The 24710-nt window shown below is 51.9% G+C and overlaps 1 protein-coding gene across 4 annotated transcripts in view; it reads left to right on the top strand.

Moving 5' to 3' along the window:
• Nucleotides 1-219: 219 nt before the first annotated feature.
• The window catches only part of DCAF4 (DDB1 and CUL4 associated factor 4), a 32867-nt gene continuing 8376 nt past the window's right edge, over nucleotides 220-24710 (top strand). For 2 of the 4 annotated variants that reach the window (XM_062181063.1, XM_062181062.1), the window contains exons 1-8: nucleotides 248-334; nucleotides 13994-14093; nucleotides 17132-17220; nucleotides 17922-18079; nucleotides 19376-19458; nucleotides 20159-20261; nucleotides 22610-22753; nucleotides 23901-23950. In XM_062181063.1, the coding sequence (XP_062037047.1) occupies nucleotides 14002-14093; nucleotides 17132-17220; nucleotides 17922-18079; nucleotides 19376-19458; nucleotides 20159-20261; nucleotides 22610-22753; nucleotides 23901-23950 (719 nt within the window). In that variant the 5' untranslated portion in view covers nucleotides 248-334; nucleotides 13994-14001. Of the gene's footprint in view, nucleotides 335-13993; nucleotides 14094-17131; nucleotides 17221-17285; nucleotides 17892-17921; nucleotides 18080-19375; nucleotides 19459-20158; nucleotides 20262-22609; nucleotides 22754-23900; nucleotides 23951-24710 lie in introns of those variants that run through there. The other 2 variants (XM_062181065.1, XM_062181064.1) reach the window with 2 other exon arrangements.

The following is a 24710-nucleotide window of genomic DNA, read 5'->3' as shown; positions in this document are numbered from 1 at the left end:
AGCCCCGCCCCGAAGCACGCCGGGCCCCGCCTCCCAGCTAGCCCAGTCCCCGCCCACAAGCGCGCCGAGCGGGGACAGGCCAGGCCTGGGCGGAGCCGGAACTGCACTGCCCGCCCTCTCCGTAAGAACGCCCCCTATGGACGTCCACAGACAGACGCCGCAGCCAATGAGAAGGAAAGGGCGGCCGCCGTAGCCCAATCGGCTGCAACAACACAAAGCCCGGCGCACCTAAAACACTGACGCTACGCCGAGGCCTTTCCGGGTTTTTCCACGCTTCGCCCCTACTCCTGAGGACCAGGGCCTGCGGGGGAGCCGGAAGGGACCTTCCAAACAGGTAAAGCCTTGCAGGCCGGGTGGCCTGTGGCCTGGCTGGAGGGCCTCTGCCGCTTCCGCTGCGCAGCTCGGGGTGGCACGGGGCGTCGGGGGAAGGCCAGGGAGAGGGGCGGCGAGGAGTGAGCACGTGGACCGCCGACCGCATCCCGGCGAGGCCCCCGAGCTCGGCGTTCTTGGGGGGCGTGGATCCCGGGGGGCCTTGTCCGGTAAGCACGGGGGGAGGGCGCCGAGTGTCCCCGCTCCGCTCCGTGTCTGACCGGAAGCAACCTTCCCCAATCGCTGCTGTTGAAGGCCCCGCCCAGCACCTGGCCGCAACTGAAGTGCGGACCCGCCGGGGGCTTTGCCCTATCAAAATTCACATCGTGGTCGCCTCTTCCCGGAGAGTGGACACCGCGGCCAGCAGACAGCGCTTGCGAAGCGCCCGGCGCCGTGCCGGCTGGTTGGCGGGCGTTCACTAAGTGTGCCGAACGCCGGCTCTACGGTATCTGTGGCCAGGGGGCCGCTTCGCCAGGGTAGCCTGCACCAGGTCCACCTCACGCTGAGCGAGTAAGCCAGCTGCCACGAAACGCCCCGCTCCCGGGCGGTCTGCAGACCTCGTCCCGGGCAGCCAGCTGTGCACCCAGCAGACCTGGCACCGGCTAGGGCAGCTGCCCGCAGGAGACGCGATTCCAAACCCGACCTCCGGCTTTAACATAACAATGGGGATTTTAATTGAGGCTGGGTCCCTGTCTGTGCATCTGTAAAGAGGGTTAAAAATAACTCGGGGGTGGGGGGGGGGTTCAGCTGCTGCTGCTGCTCCGCTTGAGATCCAGCTTCTTGCTCATGGGCGTGGGACACGGGGTGGACTTCCTGGCTTCTGGCAGTTCGCGGAGTAAAACAGTAAATCAGAGCTGTGTGGCTGTTAAATCTGTGAAAGTAAACTCCTATGGACATTTGACCAAGGACCGGCGCCAGAATATAAAATTCCGAGCGCCAACGGAAACCTTTGGTTCGCCATTTTCCGTAAACGGAACCCCGGCGCATGCGCGCGGCCCTCGGCCAGGGCTGGGGTGGCCATTTTGCGCTGCGCGCTGCAGACACGTGGCGTCGGCATTTTGCAGCCTTGTCGCCGGGTTCCCGGATGCTGAGGCGGCTTCCGACCTTCAGTATTGTAGTGTGCTGAGGTGGGCATCTTTCTTTCAGAAACAATCCACATACCATAAAATTGGCCATTTAAAGAGTACAATTGTGCGGGTTTTTTTTTTTATTAATATTATTTATTTACTTGAAACAGAGGGTCAGAGACACAGCATCCATCTAGTGGTTCATTCTCCAAATGGCTGCAACAGCCAGGGCTGGGCCAGGCCAAAGCCAGCAGCTGAGCACTCCATCCAGGCCTCCCATGTGGGTGACGGGAACCCAAGTACTTGGGCTATGGCAGCCTTCCCAGGTGCATTAGCAGAGAGTTGGATCTGAAGGGGAGAAGCTGTAACTTGGACCACTGGTGTGGCTTAACCTGCTGTGCCGCAACGCTGACCCCCCCCTCAGTGGGTGTTTTAAAAGTATATTTAGAGACGGGGCCAGCACTGTGGCATAGCAGGAAAAGCCAGCACCTCCACTGGCATTCCATATGGGTGCCAGTTTAAGTTGCGGTTGCCCTTCCAATCCAGCTCTCTGCTATGGCCTGGGAAAGCAGTAGAAAATGGCCCCAGTCCTTGGGCCCCTGCATCTAAGTGGGAGACCCAGAAGAAGCTCCTGGCTCCTGGCTTTTGATCAGCCCGGCTCTGGCCATCCCCACAAGGGATGCCAGTGCTACAGCTGGGACTTTAACCCACTGCACCATAGTGCTGCCCCCCCTTTATTATTAGTTTGAAAGGCAGAGAGACAGCTCTTCCATCCAATAGTTTACTTCCCAAGTGCCCACAGTAGCAAGGCTGAAGTGAGAAATTCTGAACCCGATCCAGGACACTGACATGAGTACAGGGACCCAAGGACTCGAACCTGCTGCCTCTCAGGAAGTGCTTTGGGAGGAAGCTGAATCAGAAGTGGAGCTGGGGCTGGCGCCGTGGCTCAACAGGCTAATCCTCCGCCTTGCGGCGCCGGCACACCAGGTTCTAGTCCCAGTCGGGGCACTGGATTCTGTCCCAGTTGCCCCTCTTCCAGGCCAGCTCTCTGCTGTGGCCAGGGAGTGCAGTGGAGGATGGCCCGAGTGCTTGGGTCCTGCACCCCATGGGAGACCAGGATAAGCACCTGGCTCCTGCCATCGGATCAGCGCGGTGCGGCGGCCATTGGAGGGTGAACCAACGGCAAAGGAAGACCTTTCTCTCTGTCTCTCTCTCACTGTCCACCCTGCCTGTCAAAAAAAAAAAAAGAAGAAGAAGAAGAAGTGGAGCTGGGACTCAAACCTAGGCGCACTAGTAATGAACTTAACTGTTATACCAAACAGCCCACCCCATATGTGGATTTAAAAAAATTTTTATGCCAAAACAATATATCTTTTTTTTTTTTTTTTAATTTGACAGGTAGAGTTATACAGTGAAAGAGAGAGAGAAAGGTCTTCCTTCCGTTGGTTCACACCCCAAATGGCTGCTACGGCTGGCACTGCGCTGGTCCGAAGCCAGGAGCCAGGTGCTTCCTCCCAGTTTCCCATGCGGGTGCAGAGCCCCAAGCACTTGGGCCATCCTCCACTGCACTCCCTGGCCACAGAAGAGAGCTGGACTGGAAGAGGAGCAACCGGGACTAGAAGCTGGCACTGCAGGCGGAGGATTAACCAAGTGAGCCACAGCGCCAGCCCATAATGTATCTTCTAATTCCATTTTCCACAAGTGTGCCTACCAAAACACACAGAAAATGATGAGGAAGAAGATTTAGAAATTTTCAGAAGCACTCTACCCACCAGATTACTTACCTTTTAGCTATTGAAGGAGTGCATTCAAAATTCCCTTTTCCGAGATTACTGTCAGCTAAAACGTGTACCTGGATAAGTATCTACCTGTCCAAGAACTAACAAAAATGAGTAAGCAGAAAATGATGATGCTACAGAAGAGTTATACTGGAGCTGTACATACCAGGTTAAGCCTCCACCTGAGGCATGTAAGTGCTGGTGCTGTACTCCAGCTCCCTGCTAATGGCCTGGGAAAGCAGTAGAGGGTGGCCCCAAGTGCTGGGGTCCTGCACCCACATGGGAAGAAGCTCTGGCTTTGGATCCGCCCAGCTCTGACCATTACAGCCATTTGGAGAGTGAACCGATAGATGGAAGACCTCAAATAAATCTTTTTAAAAGAGTAAAGTTTAGATTGCATTTTTTAACTTTAAATTTCTAAATGTACTTTCCTTAGTTTTCATTTTTATCTTAAAATGAGTCAACCAATTACATTATTGTAAAACTTTAATAGTGACTTACTATGTTGAATCACGAAATGTTACTGAAAATGGAAAAATAATTAAATGTATGCTGACCCAAAATGAATACTTAAAAAAATATTACACATCCAGTCATTTCAACACCATACCTAGTATATGCAATCTTTTTTGTGTAAATTCCCTTTTTTCTCTGGTTTATGAATTTCAGAGTATTTTCACAGTAATATACTGTGCCTAGTGGTAGTACATGTGAAAACCAAAGATCTAACAGTTGCAACTTCTTTTATGTTGATGCCAGAAAAGAAGCCTTGTAGTGTTCTGATTAAATACAAATTCTATTCCATGAAGCCTTAAAGAAAAAACACCAGTTTTCTTTTTTACTTTCATTGAAACATGAAGTTTCGTATTTGATCTATAAATTTATCTTTTTTAAAAAAAGATTTATTTTATTTATTTGAAAGAGTTACAGAGAAAGGTAGAGACAGAGAGAGAGGTCTTCCATCTGCTGGTTCACTCCCCAGATAGCCACAATGGCTGGAACTGCATCAATCTGAAGCCAGGAGCTTCTTCCGGGTCTCCCACGTGGGTGCAGTGGCCCAAGGACTTGGGCCATCTTATACTGCTTTCCCAGGCTATAACAGAGAGCTGGATCTGAAGAGGAGCAGCTGGGACTAGAACAGGCGCCCATATGAGATGCCAGCCCTTCAGGCCAGGGCTTTAACCTGCTATGCCACAGTGCTCGCCCCTGTAAATTGATCTTTAAACAAGAGCATAACCAGGATTGACACCAACATGTCAGTGGTTTCCAAACATACATCAATCATGCATGTTGGTCTTAAAGTCACATCCAGCCTAATTCTGCTTTTAAAGTCACATCCAGAAAAGCTACTGTCATCCTAGAGTGTTGTGTTATTGATTGTGGTACTCCAGCTTTTGGAAAGCTCCTAATTTGGTGGAGTATTTCCAAAGAAAACAAGCAAACTCAGAGTGGGGACAAAGCCCAGAATGCTGTGACACAGAGCTCTTCAACCCTGGGGTCAGAGCTCTGGGGGATAGGGAGAAAAGGAAAGAAACAGACACACATTAATATGACTCATGGGGTCAGCACTGTGGTGTAGTAGGTTAAGCCACCAGCTGTGGCACTGAAGTCCCGTTGGACACCAGTTCTAGTCCCGACTACTCCTCCTCCAATTCAGCTCTCTGCTAGATCTCTTGCCTGGGAAAGCAGTGGAAGATGGCCCAAGTGCTTCTGCCCCTGCACCCAAGTGGCAGAAGAAGCTTCTGGCTCCTGGCTTCAGATCAGCCCAGCTCTGGCAGTTGCGACTATTTGGGGAATGAACCAGACAATAGAAGGCCTTCTCTCTTTCCTTTCCCCTTTCCCCCCTCCCCCGTAACTCTACATCTCAAATAAATGGATCTTTTAAAAAAAGGTAGGGGGTAGGCCGGCGCCGCAGCTCACTAGGCTAATCCTCCGCCTTGCGGCGCCGGCACACCGGGTTCTAGTCCCGGTCGGGGCACTGCATTCTGTCCCAGTTGCCCCTCTTCCAGGCCAGCTCTCTGCTGTGGCTAGGGAGTGCAGTGGAGGATGGCCCAAGTGCTTGGGTCCTGCACCCCATGGGAGGCCAGGATAAGCACCTGGCTCCTGCCATCGGATCAGCGCGGTGCGCCGGCTGCAGCGCGCCAACCGCGGCGGCCATTGGAGGGTGAACCAACGGCAAAAGGAAGACCTTTCTCTCTGTCTCTCTCTCTCACTGTCTGCTCTGCCTGTCAAAAAAAAAAAAAAAAAAAGGTAGGGGGGCCCAGCTCCATGGCACAGTAGGTTAATCTTCTGCCTGCGGTGCCAGCATGCCATGTGGGCGCTGGTTCTAGTCCCAGCTGCTCCTCTTCCAATCCAGCTCTCTGCTATGGCCTGGGAAAGCAGTAGAAGATGGCCCAAGTACTTGGGCCCCTGCACCCTCATGGGAGACCTGGAAGAAGTTCCTGGCTCCTGGCTTCAGCTCTGGCCATTGCGGCCATTTGGGAAGTGAACCAATGGAAAGAAGACCTCCCTCTCTGTCTTTCCCTCTCACTGTCTGTTACTCTGACTCTCAAATGAATAAATAAAATCTTGGAAGGAAGGAAAGAAACATGAGTCATTTAAAATTATATTAGAATTATACTAAGTAGGCCAGCACTGTGATGCAGCAGGGTTAAAGCCCTGGCATCCCATATATGTGCAGATCCGAGTCCCAGATGCTCCACTTCTGATCCAGCTCTCTGCTATGGCCTGGAAAGGCAGTAGAAGATGGCCCAAGTCCTTGGGCTGCTGCACCCATGTGGGAGACCTGGAAGAAGCTCCTGGCTCCTGGCTTCAGATCAGCGCAGCTCCAGCTGTTGTGGCCAACTGGGGAGTGAACCAGTGGATGGAAGACCTCTCTTTCTCTCTGCCTCTCCTTCTCTCTCTGTGTAACTCTTTCAAATAAATAAATCTTTAAAAAAAAAAGAGAAGCTCCTGGCTCCTAACTTTCCATCAGCTGGGCTCCAGCCATTGCAGCCATTTGGGGAACAGTTTAATCTGATCTTTTATCAACTCATTGGAGATAACTAGAAAAACAATTTGTAATGGACTTTCAAGAAAGATTTAAAAAACAAACAAAAACCAATTAAAAATCATCCTGATTCTGATTCTCCATTTTCACCCCTCTACCCCACCTCCCACCCTGAAAATCATCTCTCTCTCTGGATTTGCCACTTCTGGAGGTTTCACATACCCGAATCATGCAGGATTGTGGCCATCATGTTTTCAGGGTCCATCCACGTTGTATAGCATGTATTAATGCTTAGTTCCATTTTATTTGGTGGATAATATTCTCTTGTATGAATGTTCCATGTCTGTTCAGCAGTTTATGGAAATTTGGATTATTTCTACTTTTTTGGCTAATGTCCAGATTTTTGTATGGTCATATGTTTTTATTTCTCCTGAGAATATACCTACAAGAGGATTTACTAGATCATACGTAACTCTGTGTTTGACCTTTAAGGAACTGCTAACCTGTTTTCCAAAGTGGCTCTGACATTTTACATTCTTAGGAGCAGTGTGTAAGGGTTCTGATTTCTCCATATCCTCACCAACATTTGTTTTTGTTTTTTTGTGTTTTTTTTTTGTTTTGCTTTGTTTTGTTTGTTTTTGTTTTTGACAGGCAGAGTTAGTGAGAGTGCAGGTGCAGGGCCCAAGGACTTGGGCCATCCTGCACTGCAGTCCTGGGCCACAGCAGAGAGCTGGACTGGAAGAGGAGCAACCAGGACAGAACCGGCACCCCAACTGGGACTAGAACCCAGAGTGCCGGCGCCACAGGTGGAGGATTAGCCTAGTGAGCCGCATCGCCAGCCACCAACATTTGTTTTAATCTCTGCTTTTTTATTATAGCCTTCCTAGTTGATACAAAGTCCTATCTTGTGGGCTTAAGTTGTATCTGAATGATATCTTTTCATGGGCTGATTGGCTTTATTTTAAAATTTACTTATCTTGGGGCCAGGTTGTGGCTAACAGGTAAAGCTGCTGTGCTGGCATCAGGACCCAAGTACTTGAACCATCATCACCTGCTACTTCCCACAGTCTACATTAGCAGGACACTGAAGTTGGGAGGAGAGCCTGCTCTCTGATATGGGACGTGCGCATCCCAAGAAGTATCTTAACTGCTGCACCGAACACCCACCACTTTTGGTGGTTTTTATTTGGGTTGTATTTCTCTTATGGAGTTATAAATTCTTTTTTCTGGATACTGGGTCCTTAACCATGATGCTTTGTAAAAGCTTTTCTCCCATCCCTGCTGGACGCAGCATTTTACCCGGCAAGTTGCTGTGAGCGTTTGCCATCCACCACAGGGCTTCTCTACCTTGCGCTATTTGGGGCTGGGCATTTGTGTGTTGGAGATTGTTGTGCGCATCGTAGGGTGCTCAGCGGCATCCCCAGCGGCTCTTAGCCACTAGCTGCCGTCGCAGCCCAGCCCACCCCTGAGTTAGGACAAAAATGTTTCCAGACATAGTCATATGTCCCAGTGCCCAAGTTGTCCTTGCTCAGGAAGCATTGTTCTGCTAACTGTGATGTGTGCTGGATTTCATATCGTTGGATAAAATTGGCTGGCTGTGTTTGGCTTTGGAACCACATTGTCTCAATCTGTGTCAACAACTGCTAATGACTTTCAAATCTGTGTCTTTAGCCTGGGTTCCTCTGAATTCCCAGACCCGTGCTCTGACTTGGCCTCCTGAAATTGATTTGTTCAAAATCATACTTACTTATCCTCGCTCTCCAAACTGCTCTTTCTCCTTTATTCTTGTTCTTCCAGTACCTGACACTAACAATTATTTATCCATTCTCAGCCCCTCTTTTTACCTCTCCCATGAAGTTCGCTTCCTAAATATTCCCAAGTTCAAGCAAATACATACTGTGCATTTTATATATATATATATATATATATATATATATATACATATACATATATATATTTAGAAAGCGTTTATTAAATAAATACAAATTTCATAGGTACAGCTTTAGAGATATAGTGGTTCTTCCCCCTATACCTGCCCTTTCATCCCTACTCCTATCCCACCTCCTACTCCCGCTCTGATCCCATTCTTAATTAAGATTTGTCTTTAATTAACTTTATATACAGAAGACTAACTCTATACTAAGTAAAGATTTCCACAGTTTGCAGACACACAAAGTATAAAGTACTGTTTGAAAACAAGTTTTACAGTTAATTCTCACAGTACAACTCACTAAGGACAGAGGTCCTACATGGGGAGCAAGTGCACAGTGACTCCTGTTGTTGATTTAGCAGTTGACACTCTTGTTTATGACCTCGGTGATCAACCTGAGGCTCTTGACATGAGCTGCAAGGCTATGGAAGCCTTTTGATTGCACAGACCCTGTCAGTATTTAGACAGGGCCATAAGCAAAGTGGAAGTTCTCTCCTCCCTTCAGAGAAAAGTACATCCTTCTTTGATGGCCCCTTCTTTCCCCTGAGGTCTCACTCACAGAGATCCTTCAGTGCATTATGTATTAAGCTACTGTTTGTGAGTCTGGCATATCAGATCAGAGCGCCAGTTCAAATCCCGGTGCTCTGCTTCTTATTCCACCTCCTGCGTATGTGCCTGGGAAGGCAGCAAGTGATGGCCCAGGCACTTGGGCCCCTGCCATCCATGTGGGAGACCAGGATGGACTGTCTAGCTCCTGGCTTCAGCCTGGCCCAGCCGCAGCTGTTGTGGCCATTTGGAGAGTGAACCTGTAGATAGAAGAAATCAATGAATTCTTAAAAAAGTAAGTCCAAGCCCCTCTTTTTCCAGAACCCCTTCCATAGTGTGTGAGTGTGAGTGCATCTCACCTGGGCTGCTACAGCACCCCTTACCTCTCACCTCTCATCAGCTGTGCTGTGTCCTTTCCAGGCAGGCCTAACCATGCCACTGCCTCGCACCCACTGCCCTCCTGATCAGCCCTGCTGCCCGTCCAGTCTCGCCCCTCCCCTCTACCTCAGGTTTTGACCATATCAAGCTGCCCCAGGCTCTGCCCCCAGCACCTTGCATGGTCTTGCATTCTTCAGACTGCACTTCAGCCTCTCCCTCACCTCTGTGGCCTGTCCACCCAGAGCAGCCACTCCTTTTTGTCCTCTAATCCTGGAGAGGCCTGGGTCCTCACCTCACCCTGCACAGCAGGAAGTGGTCTATGCATCTGGCTCCCCTACTAAGCAGGGCCACGAGTCTGGAGACCACAGCATATTTACCCCTGCTTAGCCCAGTGGCCGACGTGGAGTAGGCACTCTGTAAATGTGTGTCGAGTAGTCCAGGAAAATGCCCTGCGCAGAAGACAGCTCACTGGGATTTAAAGTAGCTGCAGGTTTGTTGTTGTTTTAGTTAGCAAAAGTTTACAGAGAGCCAGCTAGACCAGGATTAGAAAAAAGGACTGGATCCTTGCCTCAGAGGATTCACACCCCACTTAGTGTGAGACAGGAGCACAAGCAGCTGAATGCCGGGTGACCAGCGCATGTGTCCGCGGTGAGGTGTGGCTGCACCTGCGTGTGGGGAAAGATTTTTTTTTTATTTATTTTTTTTGACAGGCAGAGTGGACAGAGAGAGAGAGACAGAGAGAAAGGTCTTCCTTTTGCCGCTGGTTCACCCTCCAATGGCCGCCGCAGTTGGCGCGCTGCGGCCGGCACACCACACTGATCCGATGGCAGGAGCCAGGTGCTTATCCTGGTCTCCCATGGGGTGCAGAGCCCAAGCACTTGGGCCATCCTCCAATGCACTCCCTGGCCACAGCAGAGAGCTGGCCTGGAAGAGGGGCAACTGGGACAGAATCCGGTGCCCCGACCAGGACTAGAACCCGGTGTGCCGGCGCCACTAGGCGGAGGATTAGCCTATTGAGCCGCGGCGCCGGCCCAAGATTTTTTATTTATTTGAGAGAGCTACAGACAGAGAGAGGGAGAGACAGAAAGGTCTTCCATTTGCTGGATCATTTCCCAGATGGCCACAATGGCCAGAGCTAAGCCAATCCAAGCCAGGAGCCAGGAGCTTCTTCCAGGTCTCCCACACAGGTGCAAGGGCCCAAGCACTTGGACCATCATCCCCTGCTCTCCTAGGCCACTGCAGAGAACTGGATTGAAAGTGGAGCAGCTGGATCTCAAACCAGCACCATATGGGATGCCAGCAGTGCAGGCAGAGGCTTAGCCTGCTATGTCATGAAAAAGATTCTTAAAGCTACTGAAAACTTAGTGTTTTGTTGTTGTTGTTTTAATTTTTTTTTTTTTTTGACAAGTAGAGCTAGTGAGAGAGACAGAGAGAAAGGTCTTCCTTATTCCGTTGGTTCACTCCCCAAATGGCCACTACAGCCGGAGCTATGCCGATCCGAAGCCAGGAGCCATCCTCTTGGTCTCCAATGCGGGTGCAGGCGCCCAAGCACTTGGGCCATCCTCCACTGCCCTCCCGGGCCACAGCGGAGAGCTGGACTGGAAGAGGAGCAACCGGGACTAGAACCCGGTGCCCATATGGGAAGCTGGCGCCGCAGGCGGAGGATTAGCCATGTAAGCCACGGCGCTGGCCCTGAAAACTTAGTTTTTAAACCCTTTCTGTATTTGCAGGGCCTCTACCCATGGGCTTTTAAAAATGATTTTGGCTTGATCTTGCTCATAGCTCAGTTGATGTTGGCCTACCTTATTCTGCTGTAGCAAGCACCTGAACCTTTGCAGGTATGAGTTGGCAATTTAATAGAAACGTTCTCCCTGGCCAAAATGAGCATACACCAGTTACTTTAGCTATGTATATGTGAGAGAGGTAGACAGGGAGCTCCCATCTGCTCCAGTTACTTGAGCTGTCACTGCTGCCTCCCATGGTCTGCCTGAGCAGGAAGCTGGAGTCCGAATGGAGCCAGGTACAGAACTCAGCACTCTGATGTGGGACGTGAGTCTAACCACTCGACTAAATGCCCATCCCTCACCAATTTATTATCTACTATGTCTTTCTGATTGTATAGCCCCCTATTGAAGGTGATGGTGTTGGCAGGGCATGCCCTACTCCCCCACCCCCATGGATGGTCTGACTTGTAGTACGTTGCTCTTCCCTGTATTCAATGCATTATCACGTATTTAAAGATTTATTTATTTATTTAAAAGGCAGAGTTACAGAGAGGCAGAGGCAGGGAGTGGGGGAGGTCTTCCATCTGCTGGTTCACTCCCCAGATGGCTGCAATGGCCGGAGCTGCACCGATCAGGAGCCAGATCAGCTCTTCTCAGTCTGCCACGTGGGTGCAGGGGCCCAAGGACTTGGGCCATCCTCCACTGGTTTCTCAGGCCATAACAGAGAGCTGAATCGGAAGTGGAACAGCTGGGACGTGAACTGGCGCCCATATGGGATGCCTGCACTGCAGGCCGCGGCCTTACCCGCTACACCACAGTGCCGGCCCCGCATTATCACATATTTAAAACAAGCCAGAATGCATACTCTAAAGAAATTTTGATTTTGTATTTATTGGACTTGGTAATAATAAACATTGTCAGTTTGCCTGATTTTTCTTAACACTGACTGTCATAGCTTTCCTTCCTGTACACAGGCTGAAACTTTTATTTTGAAGATTTATTTATTTGAAAGTTAGAGATTTTCCATCTGCTGATTCACTCCCCAAATGGCCATAACAGCCTGGGCTGGGCCAGGCCAAAACCAAGAACCAGGAGCTTCATCTGGGTCTCCACGTGGCTGAAGGGGCCCAAGTACTTGGGCCCTCCTCTGCTGCTTTCCCAGACACATTAGCAGGGAGCTGGATCAGAAGTAGAGCAACCAGGACTCGAACTGGCACCCCTATGGAGTGTCAGCATTGCAGTCAGCAGCTTTACTACTACACCACAACACCAGTTCCATTCTGAAACTCATCTTGCAATAAATGCAGCTTTATTCTTTGCCTGGGTATATGATAATTGATCCCTTGTGTTGAGGAACCATTGGAAAATGAATAAAATGATTATACTTTTGCACAATGGGCCATTGATACTTTTTTTAAAAACTTATTGGCCAGTGCCGCAGCTCACTAGGTTAATCCTCCACCTACAGCGCTGGCACCCTGGGTTCTAGTCCCAGTCGGGGCATCAGATTCTGTCCCAGTTGCTCCTCTTCCAGTCCAGCTCTCTGCTGTGGCCCGGGAGTGCAGTGGAGGATGGCCCAAGTCCTTGGGCCCTGCACCCCATGGGAGACCAGGAGAAGCACGTGGCTCCTGGCTTCGGATCAGCGTGGTGTGCCGACCGCAGGGGCCATTGGAGGGTGAACCAACAGTAAAGGAAGATCTTTTCTCCCTGTCTCTGTCTCTCACTGTCCGCTCTGTCAAAAGAAAATTTTTATTTTATTTATTTGAAAGGCAGAGTTAGAGATATTCCATCTGCTTGTCCACTCCTTAAGTGGCTGTAATAGCTGGGGCTAGGCCAGGCCCAATCCAGGAGCCCGAAGCTAGAAACTTCTGTTTCTCCCACATAGGAGCAAGGGCCCAAGTACTTGGGCTGTCTTCCAGTACTTTAGGGAGCAGCTGGGACTCGAATCAGCACCCATATGGGGTGCCAGCAGTTCAGGCGGAGCCTTAACCTTCTATGCTACAGTGCCAGCCCTTTTTTACAGGAAAGGGGAATATAGATAGGGCAGAGAGCAGGTTGGGAGGGATCCAGAACTCGGCTTTTTTTTTTTTTTTTTTTTTGTAAGATTTATTTATTTTATTATTTGAAAGGCAGAGTTACAGAGAGAGATATCTTCCATCTGCTGGTTCACTCCCCAGGTAGCCACAGCGACTGGAGCTGTGCTGATCCAGAGCCAGGAGCCTCCTCCAGGTCTCCCGTGCAGGTGCAGGGGCCTAAAGACTTGGGCCATCCTCTACTGCTTTCCCAGGCCATAGCAGAGAGCTGGATGAGAAATGGAGCAGCCAGGACTCATACAGGTGCCCATATGCAATGTCAGCAGTGCAGGCAGTGGCTTTACCTTCTACACCACAGTGCCAGCCCAGGAACTTGGTTTTGAGCCTGCTGGATCTGTGGAAGTGAACGGGGGCAGCTGTGTAGGGACTTCGTGCGCGGGCTCGCTGGGAATGGGAATGAACCTATATGTTGGTGGCTGAGGTGGAGTCAGGTGTGACAGGGAGAGCTGGGACAGAATATGGAAAGCATCCACAGGGTGCACGACCAGGAGAAACAGCAAAGGATTGATTTGACAAGTAAGAGTAAAACCAAGAGGAAGACAGTGCAGAAGCTGAATAGTGAAGTATGGTGATGCCCCATGTTACAGGAACAGAGGTGCTCGTTGGTGTGCTTCTTTAAGAGCCTCTCTTAGCAGGCAGGTGAGGCCAAAGGATCGGGCAATGTTGGGAAATGAAGGCAGAATTTGTGCTGCTCCTTTGGATTGGTGCTGGAGCACACACACATAGAAAGCCTGGATGTGTTTATAAGCTGAGTTAAGGAGCTGGAGACGTTAAACATACATGGGAGTAGCTATCTGCAGAGTCCTGGGAAGAGCAGGTGGGATGAGCTCGCCTGGACAACCTGCTGGGTCACCTGTTTGCCCAGCACATGAGGGAAAACAGGAAGACGAAGGACAGGCACTTGCGGAGTGCATGGGGGCGTGGGCTGGAAATAAGGGTGTTCACGCCTGCAGGACAGGGAACCATACCAGCTACCATGGGGTCCCAAGAAGGGAGCGGGGAAGGCTGTGGGGAAGTGTGGCAGGAGCCCTTTACAGCTGCGGCCTGGGTGCTAACCCGTCTGAGCTTGAAGAGGCAGCTAGCAAACGTGCACACCAGGGTGCTGTCTTTGTCTTCTAGGAACAGAAATGAATAGAAGCAGCTGGCAGGGTAAGAAGAAACATGGGAGAAGCCGACACCCACGCAATCCTTGGCTGAGACAGCAGGAGTTGAACGAGAGGCAAGTGATGTTTCAGCATCCAGTAGAGCGTGGGGGTCACTGGAGGGTCTCGTCAGAATGCAGACATGACTCCGTGGGTCCGAGCTGGGGCCTGAGGAGTTTCCGGTAGCTCCCAGGGCCTGTGGCTGCTGCCGAGTGCCCGTGCTGAGTAGCACAGTGACTGCGCAACTCTCAGCCAAGCACTGGCTCTGAGGCTGCAGGCGCACATCTGCTACCACTGGAGACCTGCTGCTTCATTTTGTTGATTTTTCTTTTTTTCATCCAATGAAGATATGTTTCTGGAACTTAAATTTCATTAGTGCAGCCTAAGTCCTGAAAAAGGACGTATAAATACATTTATATGGTTTCATGTAATATATAACTTGTGTTTAGTATATGAATATATGTCAATATATAAAATACAGTGTCTGATGTTCACAGAAGTGTATATACGGTGTATGGCAATAGGGAAAACTGTGTACCTCACCAGCTTGAAAAATAAAACCCAGATGATATGTCCATCGAAGTCCCTGGTATAAACGTGTCCCAGGTTCTTCCAGTTTTTCTGCATGACGCAGGTTCAAATTATTTCATCTCAACAGAGAACCCTCACGAGGGAGGCTGCTCTTGTGTCACTGGCCACAGAGAGCCTGCACAGCCCTCAGTTTTGCACACTCCTCGTCACCAAAGAGGTCACTTGTGCCAATATCCAAACTCTCAAAAAGCAGACCTCCTGTGAGAATGGACAGAGTGCTGGAGCCATAACAGTCACACCAAGATTCTCCCCTGGAACAGGTTTAACCGGGGCAGGTGTTTAGCAGCTGGAGTACCGGCATCCCAGATGCACGTACCTGGGTTGAAATCCTGGCTCCACTCCCAAGACTGTCTTACTGTTCATGCACACCACAGGAGACAACAGGTGACAGCTCAGCTGGCAGGATTCCTGCCACTACATGGGAGACCCCATGGAGTTCTGGCTCCTGACTTCAGCCTGCCCCGCCCTGGCTGTCATGGGCACTTGGGGAGTGTATTTTCCCACTTTTCATTACTTTAACTAAAATACCTGAGAGGTACATCTTTAGGAAATAAAAGATTTATTTCAGCTTACAATTGAAGGTTACAGGATTGGGTAGCCCCATAGTCGGGCTTTTGATGGAGGCTGCTCATGGCGGGTACTAGGCATGATTGCACGGTGAGCCACAAAGGAGAGAGTGAGAGAGCTTCTAGGCCGAAGTTGAGCTCAAATATCAAACCTCTCAGGAGAACCACCCTCCAGGGCACGCCCCAATGACCCAGGGACTTCCCACCAGCCCCATCATCCCAGATGCTATCAGTAGATTAAGTCTCCACCCTCAATCAAGCATTAACATTAAAGCATTGAGGTTTAAACGTCTTCTTGAGTTTGGAGGAGACAAGTTCTGTTGCACCCTTACCAGGGAGTGAACCAGCAGATGGGAGATCTGCCCATGTCTGTCTCTGTGTCTGTTCCTTTCAAATAAAATAGGAGGGAAAGGGAATGGGGCCAGCGTTGTGACAGAGCAGTTAAGCCGCTGTTGGTGACACTGGCATTCCACATTGGCACGCCAGTCCATGTTCTGGCTGCTGTGCTTTCAATCCGGCTGCCTGCTCATGCACCGGGGAAGGCAGCGGAGGATGGCTCAGTTGCCTGGGCCCCTGCCCCCCGTGTGAAAGAGCAGGATGTAGTTCCTGGCCCTTGGCTTCAGGCTGCTGCAGGCATTTGGGGGAATGGAAGATCTCAAGACTCACTCACTCTCTCTCTCTCTGCACCTTTCAACTAAATTTTAAAAAAGCAAAGACACAGATAGACCCAAATAGGAGCAAAAAGTTGGAAAGAACAGGTCTTTAGAACGAGGAGGTCCGGTTGTGAGTCCTGTTTACTGCCTGTACAAAGCAGGCCGAGTCCTCTCTCTGGAGGTGATGTGTGGGACCCCGTTACCAGGCCGCCTGGCTCTGAGTAGACCGTCAGTGTGCCGTGTGTCTCTGGGTGCAGATTCCCAGACGTGACCCACACTGTAGGAAGATCAGGACAGGGCCCAATGTTTGTGTGTTTGGGAGGAGAACCGTGGATACTTTGTGGACTCCAGGCCTTCCCACAAGAGCAGAACATGGAGCAAAATGTGACCTGCACAAGAAGCGTGTCCTGGCCCAGCTTTGGCAGAATGTTAGAAACCTGCTGGACAGTGGCCTTCTGGGCCCAGGGTGAGAACGGAGCTGCGGGCCTTGGCCTGGAAATGTGCACGTTGCTCATGACGTAGAGTCCCTCCTGCAGCCCTTTGCAGACAGCCTGCTCGGTGGAGTGTGCTGTGGCAGGGGATAGACGGTTTTCCCTGAAACTCTGCATAGCATCAGTGTTTATGGAAGCAAGAACATTCTTTCATTCCTTCAGTCCACTTGGGCAGTTTGTATTCCTTTTGGGTTGTGTTCCAGTGTGGTGGTAGGAAGGCAGAGTTGTGTTAACAGGAATTTCATCAGGATTCTGATTGGCCTGTAAGGTCTTTTGCTTTCTCACCATATCTTTCAGCCTGTAACTGCCACAGAGGCGACGTGGGCCTTTATAAATCCAGCATTTTAACTGTGGCTCTGTCCCAGAATAACTGAGCCAACTACCTCTGTTCCCGAATGCCATTGTCTATACTGTAAGGCTGGGTAACCAAGTAAAATTTAAACTCCTAGCACTTCTGGATCCAGTAAAGAATGACGTTCATCTGGCCTTGTAACTGCTTTGGGCTGACAAGGGGCCCAGATGGTAAAACTATTATTGGCACAAATTTCTGTTCTCCTTTTGATCTGGAAAATTCCAAAAGGTCTTACAAAATGCTCAAGTGAGGCGGCAAGAAGAGCATTACTGTGATACGCATCCCTGTCAACAGGAGAGCAGGAGAAACCCATGCTCAGCTCCATTTTGGTGCCTTTGCAGTGGGGTCAGTGCTCCCCAAGGAATCAAAGCTTGGAGGGGCACAGGTAAGGGCCGCAGAACGGGGCTTGCCAAGGAGGCGCTCAGGCCCTTCCCTGTGAGGTAGCCTCCCTTGTGTTGACAGGCTGCACCCGGGGGCCCTGGAGAGCCCACCAGACCCTGGCCCCGATGATGCTGCGTCCCCGTCCACCTCGACTGGGAGTTCTGTGCCAGGTAAGTCAGTGCGCTGGCTGGGCTGCCCTAGCCCTTACCCGTGGGGAGATGTGGAACCGAATCCCGCCTTGTCGGCTGCTGGCCTCTCTCCTGGTAGCCCTTCAGCCACGGCTGGGACGTGCGTCTCTGTCTCCTCACTTACGTGGGGTCACCACCCCGTTCCTGGCCTGATGGGAATTCAGTGAGCAAATGAAAGGAAGGAGCCGGGTGTGTCAGGAATTGAGGTCCTGAAGCAGATGGTCTCCACCAGGACTGAGCTGGGTCCCGGGGCCCATGAGGAAGACAGGCAGCGGGCCCCGGGCATCTTCCTGGGTGGGTCAGCCCACAGTGGATGGTTTGTTTTGGGTTTTGTTTTTTAAGATTTATTTTATTTATTTGAAAGGCAGTTTTAGAATTCTTCCATCTGCTGATTAACCCCCCAAATGGCTACAATGGCCAGGACTGAGCCAAAGCAAAGGCAGGAGCCAGGAGCTTTTTCCAGGTCTCCTATGTAGGTTGCAGGGCCCCTAGCACTTTGGCCGTCCTCTGCTGCTTTCCCAGGCTTTAGCAGGGAGCTGGATCAGGAGTGGAGCAGCCGGGACATGAACTGGCCATGGGATGTTGGTGTTGCCGGCGGCGGCTTGTACCCTCTACACCACAACACCGGCCCCAACCTGCAGTGTTTTACCTTGGTAAATTTCATTTCATTGTTCTCTTGAAAGAACTGCCAGGGTTTTACTACGACCCTGAAAAGAACCGCTACTTCCGCCTGCTCCCAGGACATAACAATTGCAACCCCCTCACAATGGAGGGCATCCGCCAGAAGGAAATGGAGAACAAACGGCTGCAGCTGCTCAAGGAAGACGACAAGCAGGAAAAGGTGGGCTCTGCACCTGGCCGCCGCTCCCCTGCCCTTGCCAGTCCCATTTTCATGCTTAGTGCAGGTGCTCAGGCCCAGAGTCTCCCCAGCAGGAAGACGATGGAGAGATAAAGCGGCCAGAAGGCTCCTGCCCTACCCCCACCCCTTTTTCCTGTGTGCTGGGTTCCAGCAGCAACTCTACCGCTTTGTCCTTCCCCTCGGGAACCCTGGCAGGCAGCATGGGGTAATACCAGTGACTACCTGCTAGTAGACCAGGTGTGTGAATACCCTGGAATCAGCATGGGGTAGTACCAGTGATGCCTGCTAGTAGACCAGGTGTGTGATAACCCTGGGAGTAGCATGGGGTAGTACCAGTGATGCCTGCTAGTAGACCAGGTGTGTGATAACCCTGGAAGCAGCATGGGGTAGTACCAGTGATGCCTGCTAGTAGACCAGGTGTGTGATAACCCTGGGAGTAGCATGGGGTAGTACCAGTGATGCCTGCTAGTAGACCAGGTGTGTGATAACCCTGGGAGTAGCATGGGGTAGTACCAGTGATGCCTGCTAGTAGACCAGGTGTGTGATAACCCTGGGAGTAGCATGGGGTAGTACCAGTGATGCCTGCTAGTAGACCAGGTGTGTGATAACCCTGGGAGTAGCATGGGGTAGTACCAGTGATGCCTGCTAGTAGACCAGGTGTGTGATAACCCTGGGAGTAGCATGGGGTAGTACCAGTGATGCCTGCTAGTAGACCAGGTGTGTGATAACCCTGGGAGTAGCATGGGGTAGTACCAGTGATGCCTGCTAGTGGACCAGGTGTGTGATAACCCTGGGAGTAGCGTGGGGTAGTACCAGTGATGCCTGCTAGTAGAAGACCAGGTGTGTGATAACACTGGGAGCAGCACGGGGTAGTACCAGTGATGCCTGCTAGTAGACCAGTTGTGTGACTGGCATGCCAGGTTACCATGCTGGTTGGGGCAGCAGGATGGAGCATGTGCTCTGGGGGTGGCTGTCGGTGTGGATGAAGTGAGAACACAACACAGCCCCAAGTGCCCAGTGGTAGTGGCATCATCTTCCCAGGCACAAATCCCTGGGAGGCTTGGACAGGGGTACAGAGCAGGCTCTGCCCCTCGTGTGCCTTCCCAGGCTGGACTTTCTACCCAAGGAGACTTATAGAGCACGCTGCTAGATGTTGGGGCCTGTAATTCCTGATAGAGCAGCACCTGTTTCCTTCCTCATACCCTATGGAATGAAAACATCTCCATTAATCCCATAACCTAAATAAATCCTCATTGAATTGTTTTTCTTTAATCTTAGAAAGTAGCCAGAAAGGGATTCAATACATCGTCCTTCCTACAAAAGCGCCAGCTGGGTTTTCTCAGTGTCACCAGTTACTGCCGGTAAGACAGTGCCTCACTGTTAGATTTTCTTCATGAATGTTCTCTCCCGTCCCGTCTCTTACTTCCATGGTCCAGGATCGCACTCGGGCCAGGCCACATCCAGGGGGACTGACTGCTCCTCCAGGTGTCCGCGTAGCTGGGGCTCCAAGTGGCAGCCTGCCTTCTGCTTCCCTAGCCCTGGGAGCTTGGGGGGCGGGGCAGGGGGAGCCGGAAACGCCGATGTTTACTGTTCCTGGTGATCAGTGGTGGAGGCCCTCCAGCTTCTCCTCCAGCCAGGGACATTCAGTGGGAGTGCGAGTACTAAACGTGATCATACGGTTGTGATGTCTGGTACGATTCTAAGTAAAACCCAGCAGGGTGGGTGACACTTCCCCCTGTTCTTAGAGACCATGGCTCACGGTCTTGCTCGAGATAAATCCCTCAGGTGGGCTCTGCGAGACGCCAGCACCTGAGCTGCTGAGGCCTGCAGTCTGCTGCTTCCTGCCTGTGTGGGAGGTGGCTTTCCAGGCTCAGCCCTCAGCAGGGACCAGCGCCACCCGGAGTGGCAGGCCAGGCAGGCCTCCCCTGCGTGTCCCTCCTGTGAGGGAGTCTTGCTCAGCTCCTCTCTGAGAAGCACTGTGGAGAGGCGGCGTTGGGGCGGGAAGGACAAAAGCCCCTGCGTTGGCTGGGCGGGGCCTAGCTGCGGCCTGTCTCTCTGCAGCTTAGCCCACGAGCTGCGACTGAGCTGCATGCAGAGGAAGAAGGTGCACATCCGCAGCTCAGATCCCTCTGCTTTGGCGAGCGACCGATTTAACCTCATCCTGGTGAGTGCGAGGGGCTGTGTGGATACCAGGATGTGGCTCCGTCCCCGGGGCACCTGTGGCTTAGCACTGGTGGAAAGCCTGGCTGTGCCGCAGCTGGTTGCAGTGGAAGCTGGCAAAGCTGGCTCTTGGTTTTGTGATTATAACCCACTTAGCCCTGGGGAAGATGCCTGCTGTGTCCAACACCGCTCCCACCTCATTTGACCTTAGGGTAGGCCTGGCTGCACGCTGAGGAAGAGCCATTACAAGAGAACTGCTCGTTTGTGTCATGTATGCACTGAAAAGGCACCGGTAGCCGGGGGCTTGTGACCCTTCTTCCTGCTCCAGAGCAGGGTTCGGTGGCCGAGCCTGAAGCTCATGTGCCCTCAGGAGGAACAGGGTCTGGCTCCCTGGCTTTCTGACCCCAGCCTGGGTGGCAGGGGCCTGCCTGTCTGCTTGTCTCCCTCACCGCATTTGCAGGGAGCTCAGAGTCTGCTTTTGGTTAGACCCGGGCTGCAGGAGCCCCAAGGCGAGGGAAGTGTAGGTAGAGAGCTAGGAGGTCCACTACAAGTGAGGGGAGCCTCGTCTGCGCGTGGACCCCGTGAGGACCTGGCAGCCTGGCAAGGCCCATCCTGGAGGCCGAGGGAAAGACTAGGGCGAGTGAGGACACGAAATCCTACAGTGATCTGCTGGCGGGACTGCAGCTAACGCCAGGGCTGGCCCTGGAGCTTGGTGCTGGGTCCTCTTGCCCCAGGAGACCGCCACAGCAGAGCCTTCCCTGTGCGGTGCTGCACCAGGGCCCAGGCTCTCTGCTGTGGCCTTGCCCTCTTTTGGGGGCATAGAGTTTGACATGAGCCAAGATGTATTTATTTATTTGAAAGTCAGAATTACACACAGAGAGAAGGAGAGGCAGAGAAAGAGAGAGAAAGGTCTTCCATCCGCTTGTTCACTCCCCTATTGGCCACAACGGCCGGAGCTGTGACGATCTGAAGACAGGAGCCAGGAGCTTCCTCCAAGTCTCCCATGCAGGTGCAGGGGAACCAAGGACTTGGGCCATCTTCTACTGCTTCCACAGGCCATAGCAGATAGCTGGATTGGAAGTGGAGCAGCCGGGTCTCAACCAGCACCCATATGGAATGCCAGCATTGCAGGTAGAGGCTGTACCTGCTGTGCCACAGTGCTGGCCCCCAGTAGTTTATTTTCTCATAGTGGATTCCCCTCCAGAGCTCCTTCTCCAGGTCACACCAGGTAGGAACCAGGGAAGTTGGTATATGGGGTCTAATGATGCTTGTGCTGCTTATTTAAGCCTGAGCCCCAGTCCTCATGCTTGTCTCACTTTGCAAGCTGTGTGTGGCCCTTGGCATATCCTCCCCAGCACCCAGCTGTGCGGCAGACGGGCTGGCTGGTGGGACTAGAGGGCTAGGAAGGCAGTGTTGAGACTGGGTTCTCCACACTGGTAGTGACACTTCAGGAATACAGCTGTTCTTCCCAAGTCAGTTTGTAGTCAGTACAATTTTACCAGCACCCAAAACCATGCATATGTCTCTGTGTTAATATGTTTAAAATATGTAAGCATGTAGTTTTTGCTTTGAAATCATTTTAACCACTTTTTAAATTTTATTTACTTGAGCAAGAGACCAAGAGAGACAGGTAAACAGAGAAAGCTCTCATCAACTACTTCACCACCCAGATGCCTGCAGTGGCCAATTCCAGGCCAGGTCAAAGCCAGAAGCTGGGGGTTCAGTCCAGGTCTCCCAAGTGGGTGGCAGGCACCGAGCTAATTGAACCATCACCTGCTGCCCCCCGGGGTGTGCGTTAGCAGGAAGCTGGAACCAAGAGCCATGGCTGGGAATGGAACCCAGGCAAAAAAGTCTTAAAAGTAGCCCCGCCCCTAATGCAGCCTGCTCTGTTCTACTTCCTAGTCAGTGCACTGTTTCTTTCTTCTGTGGCAGTCTTACTGCCTGTGGTGCAGGAAGACAGTTCTGTGTCCTCCTGTCTTAGCAATTAAAACTTCCCTTCTCCCTATTGCTGCATCACTTTTGTGATGGCCTCGTGGTACGTTCCTCCGGGCTGATATTGAAACTCTTCCAAACCCAGTTCTGAGGGAGGGGTCACTGCAGAACTCATCCTTCCTGGCCAAGCCCCCTGTGTTGTCCTCGTTCCTACTCCTGAGTTGGTAGACCCGAGACACCCGTCAGCTTTGCTCAGGGATGGCCGTGCTGAGTAGGAGCAAGTTAGATCTCCATTCTTCCTTGTGAACACAAGTTCTCACCTGTGGAAAGTACACAGAGCATTGGAGAGGGGCCAGGTAGTCTGTGGCAGCCTTCCTGGCTCAAACCTGGCAGGTCACCCGTGCCCACTTCCCCCTCCAGGCGGATACCAATAGTAGCCGGCTCTTCACTGTTAATGACGTCAGAGTCGGAGGCTCCAAGTATGGCATCATCAGCCTGCGCGGCCTGAAGATGCCCACGCTGCAGGTGCACATGCAGGAAAACCTCTACTTCACCAACCGTAAGGTGCGTCATCCCCTCTGTAGCCCTGAGCCCACTGTGCCTATTCATCCAAGGCACTGCAGTGAGAGAGGGGAGCTGTGTGCTCTCATGGGGCAAAAGGATTCTTACTTCCTGAGAGCCCATGTGGGGTGGGGATGAGGACCCTAGGGCGTTTCTTGTTTTGGAAGACAAGATAACTTAGATAGTTGGGCTCGGCTGAGGCAGTGCTGCGTTGGCCAGTTGAAAGGACACTCCCTCCAGAAGGCCCAGGAGTTCGTCCAAAAGGGCCCCTGCCACGGCTCGGGGTTCCTGGGCCACACTGACCGTGGCCTGATGGAGCGGTCAGCTCCTGTGCATCAGGACATCAGTCGGCCTGTGGCCAGCGCAGCTGTAAAGCAGTGGCAGAAGCTCGCTTCCACAGGCGCAACGTTTCAGTTGCCGCGGGATGATTGCTGCATCCAGAAGAAGCTGCGTCCTTCAGTTCACCTAGGGCGTGGGCCGCAGCGTAGACCAGACGAACTGATCCCTTGCTTTCCTTTTGATTAGATCTGCCTGTCTGAACTAGGTATTGCTAGGGTGAACATAATTATTATTAATGTCAGAGTTTCCCAAGAGGCAGGGGAAGTGAAATGAGAGAAAGCCAGCCACAAATACTGAAGATGGTGATGGTTATAAGTTGGGTGAGAGCGAGTCTCTGAGGCCCAAGTGTCAACCCTGGCAGTACTGACTCCAAGTGGAAGTGCAGTGCCTGGGACTGCTAGAATGGCCCGTAAAGTTCTCCCTGCTGATTGAAAGGGGTCTCCTCATTGTCAGGATTCTTTTTCCTTTTGGTAGAGTTCAGGGAGGCTTGGTGTATATGTATCCATTGTAAGTCTGAATTTTTTAAATAAATTTTTCTTTAAAAGAGAGATGAATACCAGTTGAGTGGTGTCTGAGTGAAGGAGGAAGCTTCGTCCCTGCCGGTGTAGAGGGTTCAGCTGGGTCCACAGGGTCTACCGGATGCCTCCCTGTGGGGCCCTTGCCAGTGACCTCCCTGACTAGCAGGGCGAGGAGATTGGCCCATTTTAAGAGCAGTGAGGCCCAAAGAAAAAGGGTGCATGTGTGTCTCCCCCAGGCCATTTCCTAGGCATTTTCCTGTTTCTCTCCATCCTGCCATGTGCTTCCTCACCAGGTGAACTCCGTGTGCTGGGCCTCGCTCAATCACCTGGATTCCCACATCCTGTATCCTTTGGCAGATGGAGACGGGCGGGGGCAGCCATGCCTTAGTGTGGACCTGGGCATCCTGCCCTTGTGAGATGGCCTCTTGGTGGCAGGGGGCTGGGCCATTCCGCACTGGTTGTCATCCTCCAGAGGAAAGCAGTGCAGCCGGGTCAGAGCCGATCCTGTGCAGCACAGAGAAGCCGTCGGGGCCCCGTGGGCGGTGGCTGTTTCTTAGGATGATACTAATGCCTCTGTGTGCCAAACGCTGTTCTGAAACTTCACGTGCAAGTGGTGGAGACAGGGTGAGAACCAGGCAGTCTGCCCCTGAGCCTTCTCTGCCACTATAGCATGTGGCATCAGGCTTGGGTCTCTGGACAGGCCCGGCACCCACGCCTGTGAACTGGTGCTTTAGCAGAGAGAGACGGCAGAAGAGAGCAGTACAGCCTTGGGACGGAGCCCCGAATCCTCCTAAGGCCAAGGGGAAAAGCACTGTGGGCCCCAGCGCTGAGGCTCCCTCCAGCAACTGATGGCCTTCTGAGAGCTCTCCTTGCCTCCCTCGTTCCAGATGGGCGTGGAGGGGTTGCCAGGAGCACAGTACTGTGGGGAGTGAGCCCATCCTCTGGAACTCTGAGGGGCTCCTTTGCTGCACAGGATTTGTTTGGTCTAAAAGCCAAAGCCACGTGTACATGGCTCTTGTCTTTGGCCCATTCCCATAATAAATGAGTTCGGGAAGCTGCACTGAACACCGACCGCCTGCATTGCCCGAGTTTACCATTAGTTA

This window comes from Lepus europaeus, chromosome 22 (assembly GCF_033115175.1).
Source record: "Lepus europaeus isolate LE1 chromosome 22, mLepTim1.pri, whole genome shotgun sequence".
NCBI lineage: Eukaryota > Metazoa > Chordata > Mammalia > Lagomorpha > Leporidae > Lepus > Lepus europaeus.
This window is presented reverse-complemented; position numbering and strand designations above follow the sequence as displayed.